Source organism: Rattus rattus, chromosome 11 (genome assembly GCF_011064425.1).
Source record: "Rattus rattus isolate New Zealand chromosome 11, Rrattus_CSIRO_v1, whole genome shotgun sequence".
NCBI classification, from domain to species: domain Eukaryota; kingdom Metazoa; phylum Chordata; class Mammalia; order Rodentia; family Muridae; genus Rattus; species Rattus rattus.
The window spans coordinates 28,531,852-28,544,016 of NC_046164.1; the positions used below are offsets into that span (position 1 = coordinate 28,531,852).

Here is a 12,165-nt window from a genome sequence, read left to right on the forward strand (position 1 = left end):
TTCCTTATGTTTCTTTGTTATTGTCAGTCTTAAGAATTATTAAGAATATGTGTTATTGTATTGTGAATGTGTTTTTAATTACCTTTATTTTAACTTGGATGCTAATCCAAGGTTCTTCCATTCTCTTCTAAGAAGAAATGAAGGAAACAGAACAGGGCTTGCCAAGGGCCTTCAGGGCTTCAGAGAAAGATTTTGTTCTTTAAATTGGGTTGATCTCTGAAGGGAGAGAAAGGTGTTGGGAAGAAATAAGCAACTTCACAAGAGAAGAAAGTGTTGCCTTTTCTCAGGCTGTGAGGGGGAAAAAAGTCCCCAAAGCATCTGGATCAATTATTAACTTATTTCTTTTTAGTTTTTAGGGTTTATTTATTTCGCAGTTCCAAGACAACTTACAAACTCTATGTATTCAGTGCAACATATCTGTTTTTAAATTAGTAAAGTGTGAAGAGGGGAGATTAAATTTAGACTCCTGAAACCTCAAGGAGAAATGCAATGTATCAAAATGCAGGTCATTAACATGTTGCATAATGATTAAAGCTAAGCTGTGTATATGATTCCTACATGCCCCATGATCAAAACAAGTAGGGGACTTAATGGGCTTTAAGATACCTATTGTTATTAAGACTCAAACTACTCAGGAAACCAGACTATTTCCAGAGTGTGAAGGTCTGAGAAATTCTTTTCCCAGAGACCCTCCTCATACCTAGGAGACTAAGATAAACTAGGTTGCATCGTCAGCAGCATTCCAGCAATAAGTGGTGACTCTCATGTGAAATGTTAGGATAAAACATATTCTATGCCATTGACACATGCTAATAAAAATAAAAAAAACACTATCACATGATTTCTTAAACTGCCCTTTTGTCTAATCAGAAAGTATGATTTCAAAGCAAAATCCAGTAGGATTGATCTGAAGAGGTAGGCTTAACAGTAGGGTTAAAATATCCAAACTACCCCCTTAACTCGAGTCAAGTCATGGCTCTCAAGCAGACCTTGCTAAACAGTGATGCTTTCTACCCAAAGAGGATCTTGGGGGTTTATAACCAACTAGAAGAAGTGCACATTCTAATGAATCTTGTAAAGAAACAGCCTCGGTGAGCACCCAACGGTATGTTTCTTTTCTGACTCGTGTATGTTTCTAACCTCCACAGGTGAGAAGGGAAATCGAACACTGTTTTGTTTACTGCTAAACCATCAGCTCCTAGCATGAAGCCTGGCACCTACTTAATGTTCAGTAAACATCTAAGGGATACATGGACACCAAGGTGGTAAAGCTGTAGGTGGCTTTTGCAGAGTTGTACAGAACAGACACTCCCCTGTTTCAGCGTTTTTTTTTTTTTTTTTTTTTTTTTTAACTTGAATATTTCTTATTTACATTTCTAGTGTTATTCCCTTTCCCGGTTTCCAAGCAAACATCCCCTAATCCCCCTCCCCTTCTTTATGGATGTTTCCTCCCCATCCTCCCCCATTGCCACCCTCCCCCAACAATCTAGTTCACTGGGGTTCAGTCTTAGCAGGACCCAGGGCTTCCCCTTCCACTGGTTCAGCGGGGTCTTAAAATGTGAATGAATCTTCTCTTTCCCTTACTGAAAGAAGATCCATATGTATTTAAAAAATGAGTTGACCTCCTCTCAAGCAAACTTAAGGAATCTGAGACTTAGCACTGAGGGTTGAGGATTTTATGATGCTCAAATATAATACGAAATGAATGTTACTATCTTTTTTTTTCCTTTTTGAGAATATTAAACTCAGTCCATGTTGAAATGATTGTATGATGTTTTTTAAGGAACATTCATTCACACGTGTGTAGTTCATGACTCTTGTAATCTCTTGATGCCTCTATTATATGTATATAGGAAGACGGTACCTGTTACTTCTCTCCAAACTAAACAGTATCTTATTTTATTTCTTTCTGCAATAACCCCCTTGTTGTCTTGTTTCCCTTATCTAATTCCTACCTTTGTGATCTGTGCTATAGAGCATGAAGAGTTTCAGGACCCAAGGATTCTGAGTTGAAATGCATATTCCATGACTGATTAGCAGTGTGACATTAACTACTGGATTCAGTAGTCTAAAGCCATCTCTTCATTATCTGTATTGATGTGTTGTTGCAAGGTTTGGAAGAGATGACCCGTGCTGTGTGCCCGGGGCCAGTGGCATAGCACGTGGGAGATGTCAATGATCCTTATCACAACTGTTCTACCAGAGGTTTTTTTTTTCTCTAAAACCTAAATGCAACTCTGCCCATCCTTGCTTACATGTTCAGTGTCTCCCTGAATCTAGACGATCTCCTCAAGTTTCTTCCACATCCCATCACCCGCCCTCACCCTTTTCTTCTCCTTTTCTATATTGGATCCCTTCTGCATACAGTTATGCAGGTAAGTCTTCTAGTCTATAAGATTTGGTACATACTGTTTTCCCTCAAGAGGAATTCCCCTTCCTCACCTGGCAAAAAGCTTTCTCTTCTGTCTATTTTCTCCTCCTCTAAGGTAATGTCTCATGCTTCTTGGTAGGATAATAATTCTTCAGTTTGCAGAGACAATCTAAGGATGCAGTGGTTTCTCTTTTGCTTATGTTTGTAAGGAGTTTCTGAATTTCTGTAGGCCAGAAATCCTCTTAAGTCTACTCTAAGTTTCAGAATGAAGACTTGACATGTGCTATTTAACCAAGGACATGAGCTTATCCCAGTGTCTCCAACCACCTAACGTGCTTTTGGTAGTATTTACGAAATTGTATTTACTAACCTCCCTTTATTTCAAAGGAGATTGGCTTCTCCAGAGCTGCATAGCGCATGTTAGACTTAGGATGTTTAATGTTTTATTTAGGGATTTACAACAGGAGCTAGCACACTGGCAGTTATAAGCAAGAAACTCTGGCTACTAAAAACTACAAGATTTGCCAGCAAAGGTCCTGGAAAAAGATCTGTCGCCAGGAGTACCCCATCCTTCTTTCCCTCACTTCCCATTCCAAATCTATTGATGGAAATGGGGAAGAAGAGTACATTTAAAAGTTAGTCCTCCCTCTCCTCCTAACCCCTACAAGCACTGCACCAAGCCTGCTGCTGCCCTGGTTACCTCAGAAGAGGACGAGATTACCAGACTCCCAAACCCTCCCTGCTTTTCCTCCCCGCCCCACCCCCTCCTTTTCCGGGCTGGCGCTGCCCACTCCCCTCTCCAGCACCCTCCCCTCCTCTACTACCCTCCAGACTTGTTCCTACAACTCTCAACAATAGATGACAATCACAGACAGCCTTAGCCAGATCATTGAAAGCCCAGTTTAAAAAAAAAAAAGAAAGAAAGAAAGAAAAGGAAAGGAAAGGAAAGGAATAAAGAAAAAAGAAAAAAAATCAAGTTTAGGACAGGAGGGAAAAGAACGCAGCAAACCACAGCGCAGGAAAACTGGGTACACACAGGCACATTGGCTCCTTTGCATAGAGACAGCAGGTTGTATTCCACTACCCAGAGAACGCGGAGCACCTCAGACAGGAACTTTAAAGGGATTGAAATCTGTTGCCTGTTCCACTAGGAATATTGTTTGCAAGGCACAAGGTGTCTTTTGGTAGTGAGTACCCTCTGCGCATGCGCAGGTCCATTCGGGAATTACTGCCCAGCCGCCGACTAAGTTGCATTCCTTGAATCTTCGCAGAAAAGACAATTCTTTCATCAGAGTTAGTAATGTGGACAGTACAAAATCGAGAGAGTTTGGGGCTTCTCTCTTTTCCTGTGATGGTTGCCATGGTTTGTTGTGCACACAGGTGAGCTGCCTGCCTCAATCTCTCTTTTTTCCCTTGGTGTTTTTCTTTCTTCCTTTTTTTTTTCTTCCCCGTGCCTGCTTGGATTGTGTATCTTGTTATTTGGGGGTAGGTGTGCCTGGATCTTTTTTTATGTCTGTCTGCAGTTTGTGATCATTCTGAATACGGTCCCTACTTCTTCCCTTCAGCTCCAATGAACCCAGCAACATGTCATACGTGAAAGAGACAGTGGACCGATTGCTCAAAGGATATGACATTCGCTTGCGGCCTGACTTTGGAGGTAATGCTTCATTTTTTTTTCAACCTGTAACCCATCCCTAGTTCACCTTTTCTGTCAGATATAATGCCTCCTTCCCCATTTTACCGTTTCTGTAAGCGTGCAATACTACACCCCGCACACACACACACACACACACACACACACACACACACACACACACGCTCACACACGCACTATCCCCAATCTCAGGTGGACGCATCTTCAGGCTGAGCTGTCCCTCTCCTCAACCCGACACACCCTCTGCACTGTCACTGCATCACGCGTGTGCCCACACCTGTTTTCTTGGGCTGTCCCCTACAACAGAAAAGGGGTAGGGAGGGAGCCTGCTTAAATCTGTCATAAGATCTGGGAAGCCCCCTATGTCCCCTCAGTTCCCTGCCACTCAAAGACTGTCTTTTCTGTGGTCCACCTCCCCGGCAGGGCCCCCGGTGGACGTCGGGATGCGGATCGATGTCGCCAGCATAGACATGGTCTCGGAAGTGAATATGGTGAGTGGCCTCCCCAAGGGCTCCGCGGCCGGCCGAGCTTACGCAGCTGCGAAATGAACCTGTCCCCCGTCCTCTGCTTTTCATTGGTGGTCACCTCCGCCCTGGTCCCCAGGGTCCCACTCCACGCGTACGCCCCACTCCACAGTACACACACTGTCGGTCTCCCCACAGTTTGTATTTTCGACACACAGGGCTACTGCAGTGTTCCGAAGGAGACGTACTCCGCACTATTTTGGGAAGGAAGGGGGACTGTTGCTCCGGTGGCTTGGCTGGGGCGGAGTCTGAGCCTTACTTTAGCCGGGTCTCCCTGAGTGTCGGGATGTTCAGGGCACCATCTGCCGGCGGCCAGGTGGCGTACACTGGGGTCCCCCGGACTAGGGGTTCGCAGCCAGCTGTGGCCAGGCACGGCCCCCACAATCTTCACAGCCCCAGCTGCCTGGAAGCCCCAACCCACCCAGCTCAGCCACCAGGCTGGCAGGGCTCGCAAGTGTCCCCTCCCTACCACCGAATCCAGCGCGGAGTGTGGCAAGAGCAACAGGCTGAGACGAACAGTTCAGGATTGCTAACAGCAGACGTGCCCAAGCTGGCTTCTAAGCATTCTGGACCCAGGAGAGGGCTCATGTGTTTGTCTTCCTGTAGCTTGCAAGTTTTAAGTTGGAGGCGAATCAGCCAAGTCATATGGCTTTGCTTTATTCTAGAAACCTGGGCAGAAAAAATAGAGATCTGATGATTAACAGGACTGAGGTGGGGGAGGGTTGTATTATTATAGTCAATAATTTTAAGGGACCTACACTTTACCATTGTTTCCTCCCCCACCCCGCTCCTCCCTTCCTGCTTCTCATCCTTCCCGGTCTGCTCATCGCTCATCTTAGCATATCTTTCTCTGGGGCTGTGGTAAAAGGGATAAAGGCATTCAAGTCAGAGCAGCCTCTTCTGCTGTTGGTTGTTTTCATTCAACCCCCCGGAAGCCCGTTTTTCTTGTTAGAGTTCAGGAAGGGCACGCCTGTTGCTTTTCTAGAACCCACCACCCAGGGAACAGCTAGATCAACAGGAACAAAATGCCATTTTATTCCACTCCCGAAAGAGAAATAATTCCAGCAACTGAAATATAGATATGCTGAGTAACTTAGACTGGGATCCTTAGGATTTTCTCTCTGGAACAGTCATTGTTGTTCGTTCCATTCCTAGTGGGGCATTTTTACTGTAATATGCTAAGGGTTTAAGAATTTTCCTTTTCGGGAGGGGGGATAAAAATAATTTTCCTTTCCATCTTTTAGATTCTGTCAGGAGGCAATAAATACATTTATAGATCATTCAATGGATGATCTAAGGATAAAATGTGTGATGGTGGGGAGAGCAGAGTTGAAACTCTGTCTGAAGTGGCTTATTTAAAATGCTATGTTATAATGTCTCAGATTGTTTCAAATAATATTTCAAGTGTTGTTTTTACTACTACACTGAAAAAGAAATCCATTTTTCAAATTTGATTTTAAAAAGTGGATGTTTTTACTAAGCAAAAAACGTTTAAGAGACCAAAATCCTGTTTCCATGCATGCTATTGCCACAAAGCTACTATTTACAAACATTCAGAAGAGCAGGATAAGATGTGCACACGGCAGAACGGTGGCCCATGGTCGCAAACGCAGCCGGATACACTGGACAATGTATTAGCTTAGCAATTAGTGCCAATACAGATATATTATGATAACATTTTCCTGCTCAATCATTTATGTGGCATCCTGTAAATATCTCCATAGATATTTATGATGTAGAAGATTCAGAGACCTCAGAAAGCAAGCTGTTCCCCTATGCAGGGGTCTATGTCACTGTGTTAGGATACTTATATTTCCAGAACTGAAGGGCACTAAGGTGGACTCCCAACACCAAATACAGATATGCACGCATGCACATATGTGTGCGCGCGCACACACACACAGGCTCTCAAACACAATCTATATACATACTTTTTGCATTCTTTTAGCTATATTATAAAATATATTCTTTTATATATTGGATATAACAAGAAGCTCTGACTCATCATTGGGATGAATTCATATACAAGCTGAGAAGGATCTCATCTAAACAAAGTAGCGTAGAACACCTTCTCCTAATGACTGAACAACAGTCTGTTTGCTGACTACCTCATGACATGGGCACTTGTTTTTTGTTTTATGTAGTTACTCACAGATAAACCTCCGATAATGCTCTTTACCTAAGTATTCATTGTGTTTCACGATGACATCAGAGACATAAGCAAATAATGACTACTGAAAGCTGGGAAACGAGAAAGCTTGCTTTGTGTGTTCTTCTCCCTTTAATGGGGGCTACTGACAAGACTCGGGTTTTATTTATCTATGACAAACTGTTGAAATGAATACAAGGGAAATAAGTAAGGACAAGGGAAATTCAGAGAGTATTTTTTTCTCTTGAAAGGTTGAGAGGATGCTGTATCCAGAACAGGGATAGTTAGTCCCACCCCAACCCCTTACCAAGAAGAGTCTTCTCTGCAACACGCTTGGGGCCCTATAAGTAGAACTGAAAGTCTACAGGAAATAGGGTTATAGGATTTTTAGCTTGTTATTATGCATGATTCTGTGCCTTGATGGACACTGATTTACATGTGATTGTATGATGGGGAATTTTCTAGAAATTGAAAACAAAATAAGAATTGATATTAAATTAACCCAACCAGTAGTTAGTGAAATGTACATTAGTCCATTACTGCAACATTGCTAATTAATGTGCACATTTTTGGTCATTATTTGTTATAACCCATTTTATGGCTGGGAACGTGGCGCGATAATTATGCATTAAATTAATGAGTTAGAGAACTAGGGCTCTGTTAATTCTTGTCCCTTTTGTGCTTGTCTAAGTAAAATATGTTCCAAAAATCTGTTTATAATATTGCCCATTTGAAAGCTAATATGATACCAAGACTACTTTCTAACTAACGTTAGATTTAAGGATATAAAGTGTACCAAAATTAAGAAAAGGAAGGGAAACCATTATGGTAAAGATTACCTGCCAGAAATCCTAAGATTTGTTACTGTGATTACATCATGGTGCACAACTAGCATGGATTAGTTACAAATTTATTTAAGTAAAATATGAGAAAAGTAAGTCATTAGTTCTGAGCAGTGAATTAAAAACCTTTAGAGAATAATTCTAAGGTAGAAAGGCATATATATGTCTTTCATACATATATATGTAAAATATCCACACACATTGTGTGTGTGTGTGTGTGTGTGTGTGTGTGTGTGTGTGTATGAAAGGTTTTTCTCATTATAGATTTTGTGGTGATGTAAAGTAACCACAGTGCTATTATTTTCCAAACTTTTATATGGAAAAAATGCCACAGTTTCTCATTTATTGTATGTTACACCCCTTCAAATCTTTCTATTTAGAACTTCTATGAAGTGCTACGAGCGCACACACACACACACACACACACACACACACACACACACACACAAACACACTGACGCAGGTAGAATGGTTTCTAGGAGGGAAGGGTTCCTAGCAATTACACATAAAGTAACTACCATCTGCTCAGTAGAAGAGCCAGTACCAGGCAGAAATTTTCTCCTTCAGGAGTATCTTGGTTAAAAGCAATGCTGGCTATAAACAAACAAGGTGCTAAGCCTTTCCATTCCGATTTCCACAACAAACTATTTCTTCTCATGCAAAAGCCAGGTACTATCATCAAGAAGCATTCCAAATGCAACTTCTTTCCTCAAGCTAGAGATAGGAGGCTCTGAGTCTCCACACATGGAAAGCTATACACATAGGGAGCTCAGACTCAGACTCGGACACAGAACAAGCCATTGCTTGCTGGAGGTGGCCTCTCCCCTGTGTTCACTTTTCTGAAACTTTTCTCTTTTCACAGGGATGAATGAGTTTGCAGAATCACAGACAGAATCCACAATGATGGGGGTGAAGGAGACAGGAATTTATAAATGGTGCATAGAAACAAATTAAACTGAACAGATATCAATTTATATTCCTTGGCATTGCTACTTTAATATTAGATTCCATAGGTTCTTGGTACAATCTCCAGTTGGCTCAAGAAAAGAGACACCCATCAGAATTTCTCTCTTGAATAATCCTTCTTCCTCTATCACTCAGCTTCTTAATCCTAAAGGCATACCTCAATCACACCGAGGCTTATGAGAGGCAAATTCTGAATGTGAAGGTTGTGATTGGAAGCAAGGGGTTGGTATTTTCTAGTTCCCCTTCAAGATGCCAACTGCTGCTGTTCAGACAGCACGTTGAATACCAAAGTTGAAGAATATTATTCTGTTATCTGTAAAAGTGAACTTTTTTCCTTTTAATTTTCTCTAGGAAGTTACGTTCTCATTAGTCTATTAGGTGGCTGTGCTCAAAGGGAAGATTAATTAGTAATTAAAGGTAAACAAGAGGATGTGGTTCAGTAGAACCTGATGTCTTCCTGTTTCAATACTTGTTACTCAGCAAGCGCTAAGTGCAGAGAAAAAAATTGCTGGGCACAAGAGCCACAGTACCACCCTTTCCCCTTCCAGAATCCCTTTACTTTTACTCTTCCCAATATAGAACACTGAAGTTGTTTTCCCTGACCAAACAGCCAGCAACGGCTGTGTTAAAAATAGCCCAAATGTATTCTTGCCGCTGTCAATACATTCTCTTGGGTTATAATAAAAGTTTCCTTTGGAAATTGAGCAAATTGGTCACTACCAATTAAAGGCTGGAACACACATCAGTAGATAAATAAATAGATGAGCAACCCTTTCTCTTACGGGAGAACTCAACAGGGACCCTCTTTCAGATTCTGCACTAGAATATACTACTATCTGAGATCAAAACAGTTTGCTTTGTCTGTTTGGAGATAACAGGTATTCTATGCCTCGAATCACATTAAAAATAGACTAGATCTTAAAATGTTGGAGTTCATATATTAAAGTTAGCAATTTTAGGATTTCAGGAACAGATTAAACATTAAAATATGTAAGAGAGTGAAAATAAATATTTATTGAATAATACACATGAGTAGACTATGCCTCTCACTAATACTAAATTAATTGCTTATTTCACTGTGTTTTAAGGGTATGTATTCTCATCTTTTACTATACATTAAAAAAATAAAGCTGAGACATGGAAAAAATAGGAAGAGGGAAATTCAAAAAACAAACTCCAAAGCTACAGAGCTACACATGAAAAGGTCAAAGTTTGAAGCCAGGGCTTGGGGGACGTAGCTCATGGATAGATTAGTAGAGTGATTGCCTAGTGTACAGGAAGCAGAGTTTTACTCTCTGGTACCAAAAAACCTCATAGTGGTGGCACATGTCTACAATGCCAGCATTAAGGTGGTGGAGGCAGGAGGATCAGATGTTTGGGTACAAAGCAAGGTCAGGCCAGAATGAGATACATGAGACCAGTCTTAAAACCTGAAAGCCTGAGTGTCCCCATGTCAGCCTCAATTGCCAATCTAGTCAAATGTAAATGTTTAAAGCGTTCCTAGTATTTAATTTGGGAACTTGAGTGTAGACTTTGTCTTCTCTGGGATTAAGCAAGTTCTGCTGTAAAGTGAAGGGAATCATGGGACTGCTACAGCCTTTTAAGTTCAAATACCCTAAACTTGCTGTCCTTTAGGAATGTAGACTGTGCCAGAATCAACAATTATTCCACTGTTAGATTCTGCCTTCTTCCATCCCATTCTCCTGGGCAGAAAGTCAATCAGCAAGCCTTTACTGGGTTTCTCCAGAGCGGTAGCCTCCTGGGAGCTCCTTGGCAATGATGGAGTGTGGTGCTGGCATTGTCAGGGAGCACTGTTTGGATCAGTCATGAGACCAACCTTTTCTTTCTTGATACATTCACAACAGCAACAAGAAACTCTCATCAATGGCCCTCAAAGGAAACCTGACTACTGCTTTGTTGATATTGTGTTGACTACTGAAGTAAAAACTATATTGTAGGCATTTCTAATCTGAGGTTACCCATTTTACTCGTGCTGGAGATATTGTTCTGCTGTTAACGAAACTCATACATCTCAAAACTGGCTATGGAATGGAAGAAAATGTTGATTTGTTTGTTTGTTTATTCAGTCATTTTTTATTTATTTATTAATTCATTCATTCATTCTCAAGACCTAGATATCTTGGAAGTTCTTATTCAATTTTTCTAAAATCTTTCTTAGTGGTGACTAGAGAATAAACAATAAAACCTGGGTATTTGCTTGAGCTGAATCTCAGTGTCACTTCTGAACATTTCTGGTGCTTTTTGTCTTACTGTTTTGCTGAAACCAGTGGTTCTCAACCTTCCTTAATGCTGGGACCATTCCTTGTGTTGAAGTGGTCGCATCTATAAAATTGTTTTCTGCAATTTCATAACTGTAATTCACTAGTGTTATGCATGTTAATGCATCATCTGAGATGCAGGATCTGATATGCAACTCCCAAAGGGGCCATGACCCTGAGGTTGAGAGATGTTGTCCTAAATACTTGATAGCATCTTCAGCATGCATGTCCGAATGAAGTGTTGCTTTATCAGAAAGTTAAAATGCTTTGAAAGTAAAATGAACGTAAAAGTTTCTACTGGCTTAAGTTTCAGTAATGGACTCAAATGTCATAGTTATCCTTTGGGATAAAGGAAGGTAAGTTGGTGTAACCTATGTATAGTTGACTCAATATTAGTATATCCTTTCAATATGATCCCAGAGAACACTGAATCCATCTTTCTCAGGATTAAGTCTGTGCTTAGAAGAGACGTTTTCAGCAGATTGTGAATTTTCTGGAGTCCCTTACCTTTTCTGTATGGAACAGGAAATTTGCAAAAGCCTTCCATCATCTGCCTCTTAGCACCTGAACAATTGATCTCTACCAGTAGCTGTAACTTGGGGCAAAGCTGGTCACATGAAGAAAGCAAAGGACAGGTTTTTCATCTGCAGTGAGCAGTTAGTCTCGTTAACATCATCCTACCCCAGTCAGAGAACCAAAGCACCATGCCACCAGTCACATCCCCCATGAAACCTGCTACTCTACTGCCAATGTCAAATTTAAGAGAATTTTCCTAAGACCATTTATTTAATTAATCTAGTAATCAAAAACAGGCTTTATGTCTATTATATAGCTTATAGGGGGTTTGGGGGTGTTGTTGTTTACATTATACTTTTGAAGAATAGGAAATTGCCCCTTGGAAGATATTTGAAACCTTAATAGCTATCCTGATCTTGGGTGTTTCTACTCAGCACAAACCTCCCAATGTTTCAGTCTTTTTTGAGTAGAGGCCAGAATGGGAATGACACTATAAGTTCCTGATATTCAGTGATTTTTGAGGTATGGAGGAAAATAGATAATACACACTTGTGTTTGCTCAATGCAGTGGAGGATTATTTGATAAATGTGTATGTGCAGGGGATCTTTTAGGAGCACAAAGAAATAATACCTAAGGCATCATGAGGGGTCTATGCCTGGAATTAAACTAGAAGATAAATAGTAGATAGCATTTGTGGATAGACTATAGAAGAATCTTCCTTCCAAACAAGAGGAAAGGCATGTGAATAGGCAGCTATGCCTGGAAACAGCATGAAGTGTTCTGGGAACTACAGGTGACTCACTATTTTGAGAATTAAGAGGGCACAAGGAGTATTGTCAAGAGATTAGACTGAGCTGTGAATG

At 41.0% G+C, this 12,165-nt stretch overlaps 1 protein-coding gene across 1 annotated transcript in view; it reads left to right on the forward strand.

The window, feature by feature from the left end:
- The first annotated feature begins 3,194 nt into the window (after nucleotides 1-3,194).
- The window catches only part of Gabrb1 (gamma-aminobutyric acid type A receptor subunit beta1), a 422,689-nt gene continuing 413,718 nt past the window's right edge, over nucleotides 3,195-12,165 (forward strand). The window contains exons 1-3 of the mRNA XM_032916107.1: nucleotides 3,195-3,751; nucleotides 3,937-4,028; nucleotides 4,449-4,516. Of these exons, the coding sequence (XP_032771998.1) occupies nucleotides 3,672-3,751; nucleotides 3,937-4,028; nucleotides 4,449-4,516 (240 nt within the window). The 5' untranslated portion in view covers nucleotides 3,195-3,671. The remainder of the gene's footprint in view (nucleotides 3,752-3,936; nucleotides 4,029-4,448; nucleotides 4,517-12,165) is intronic.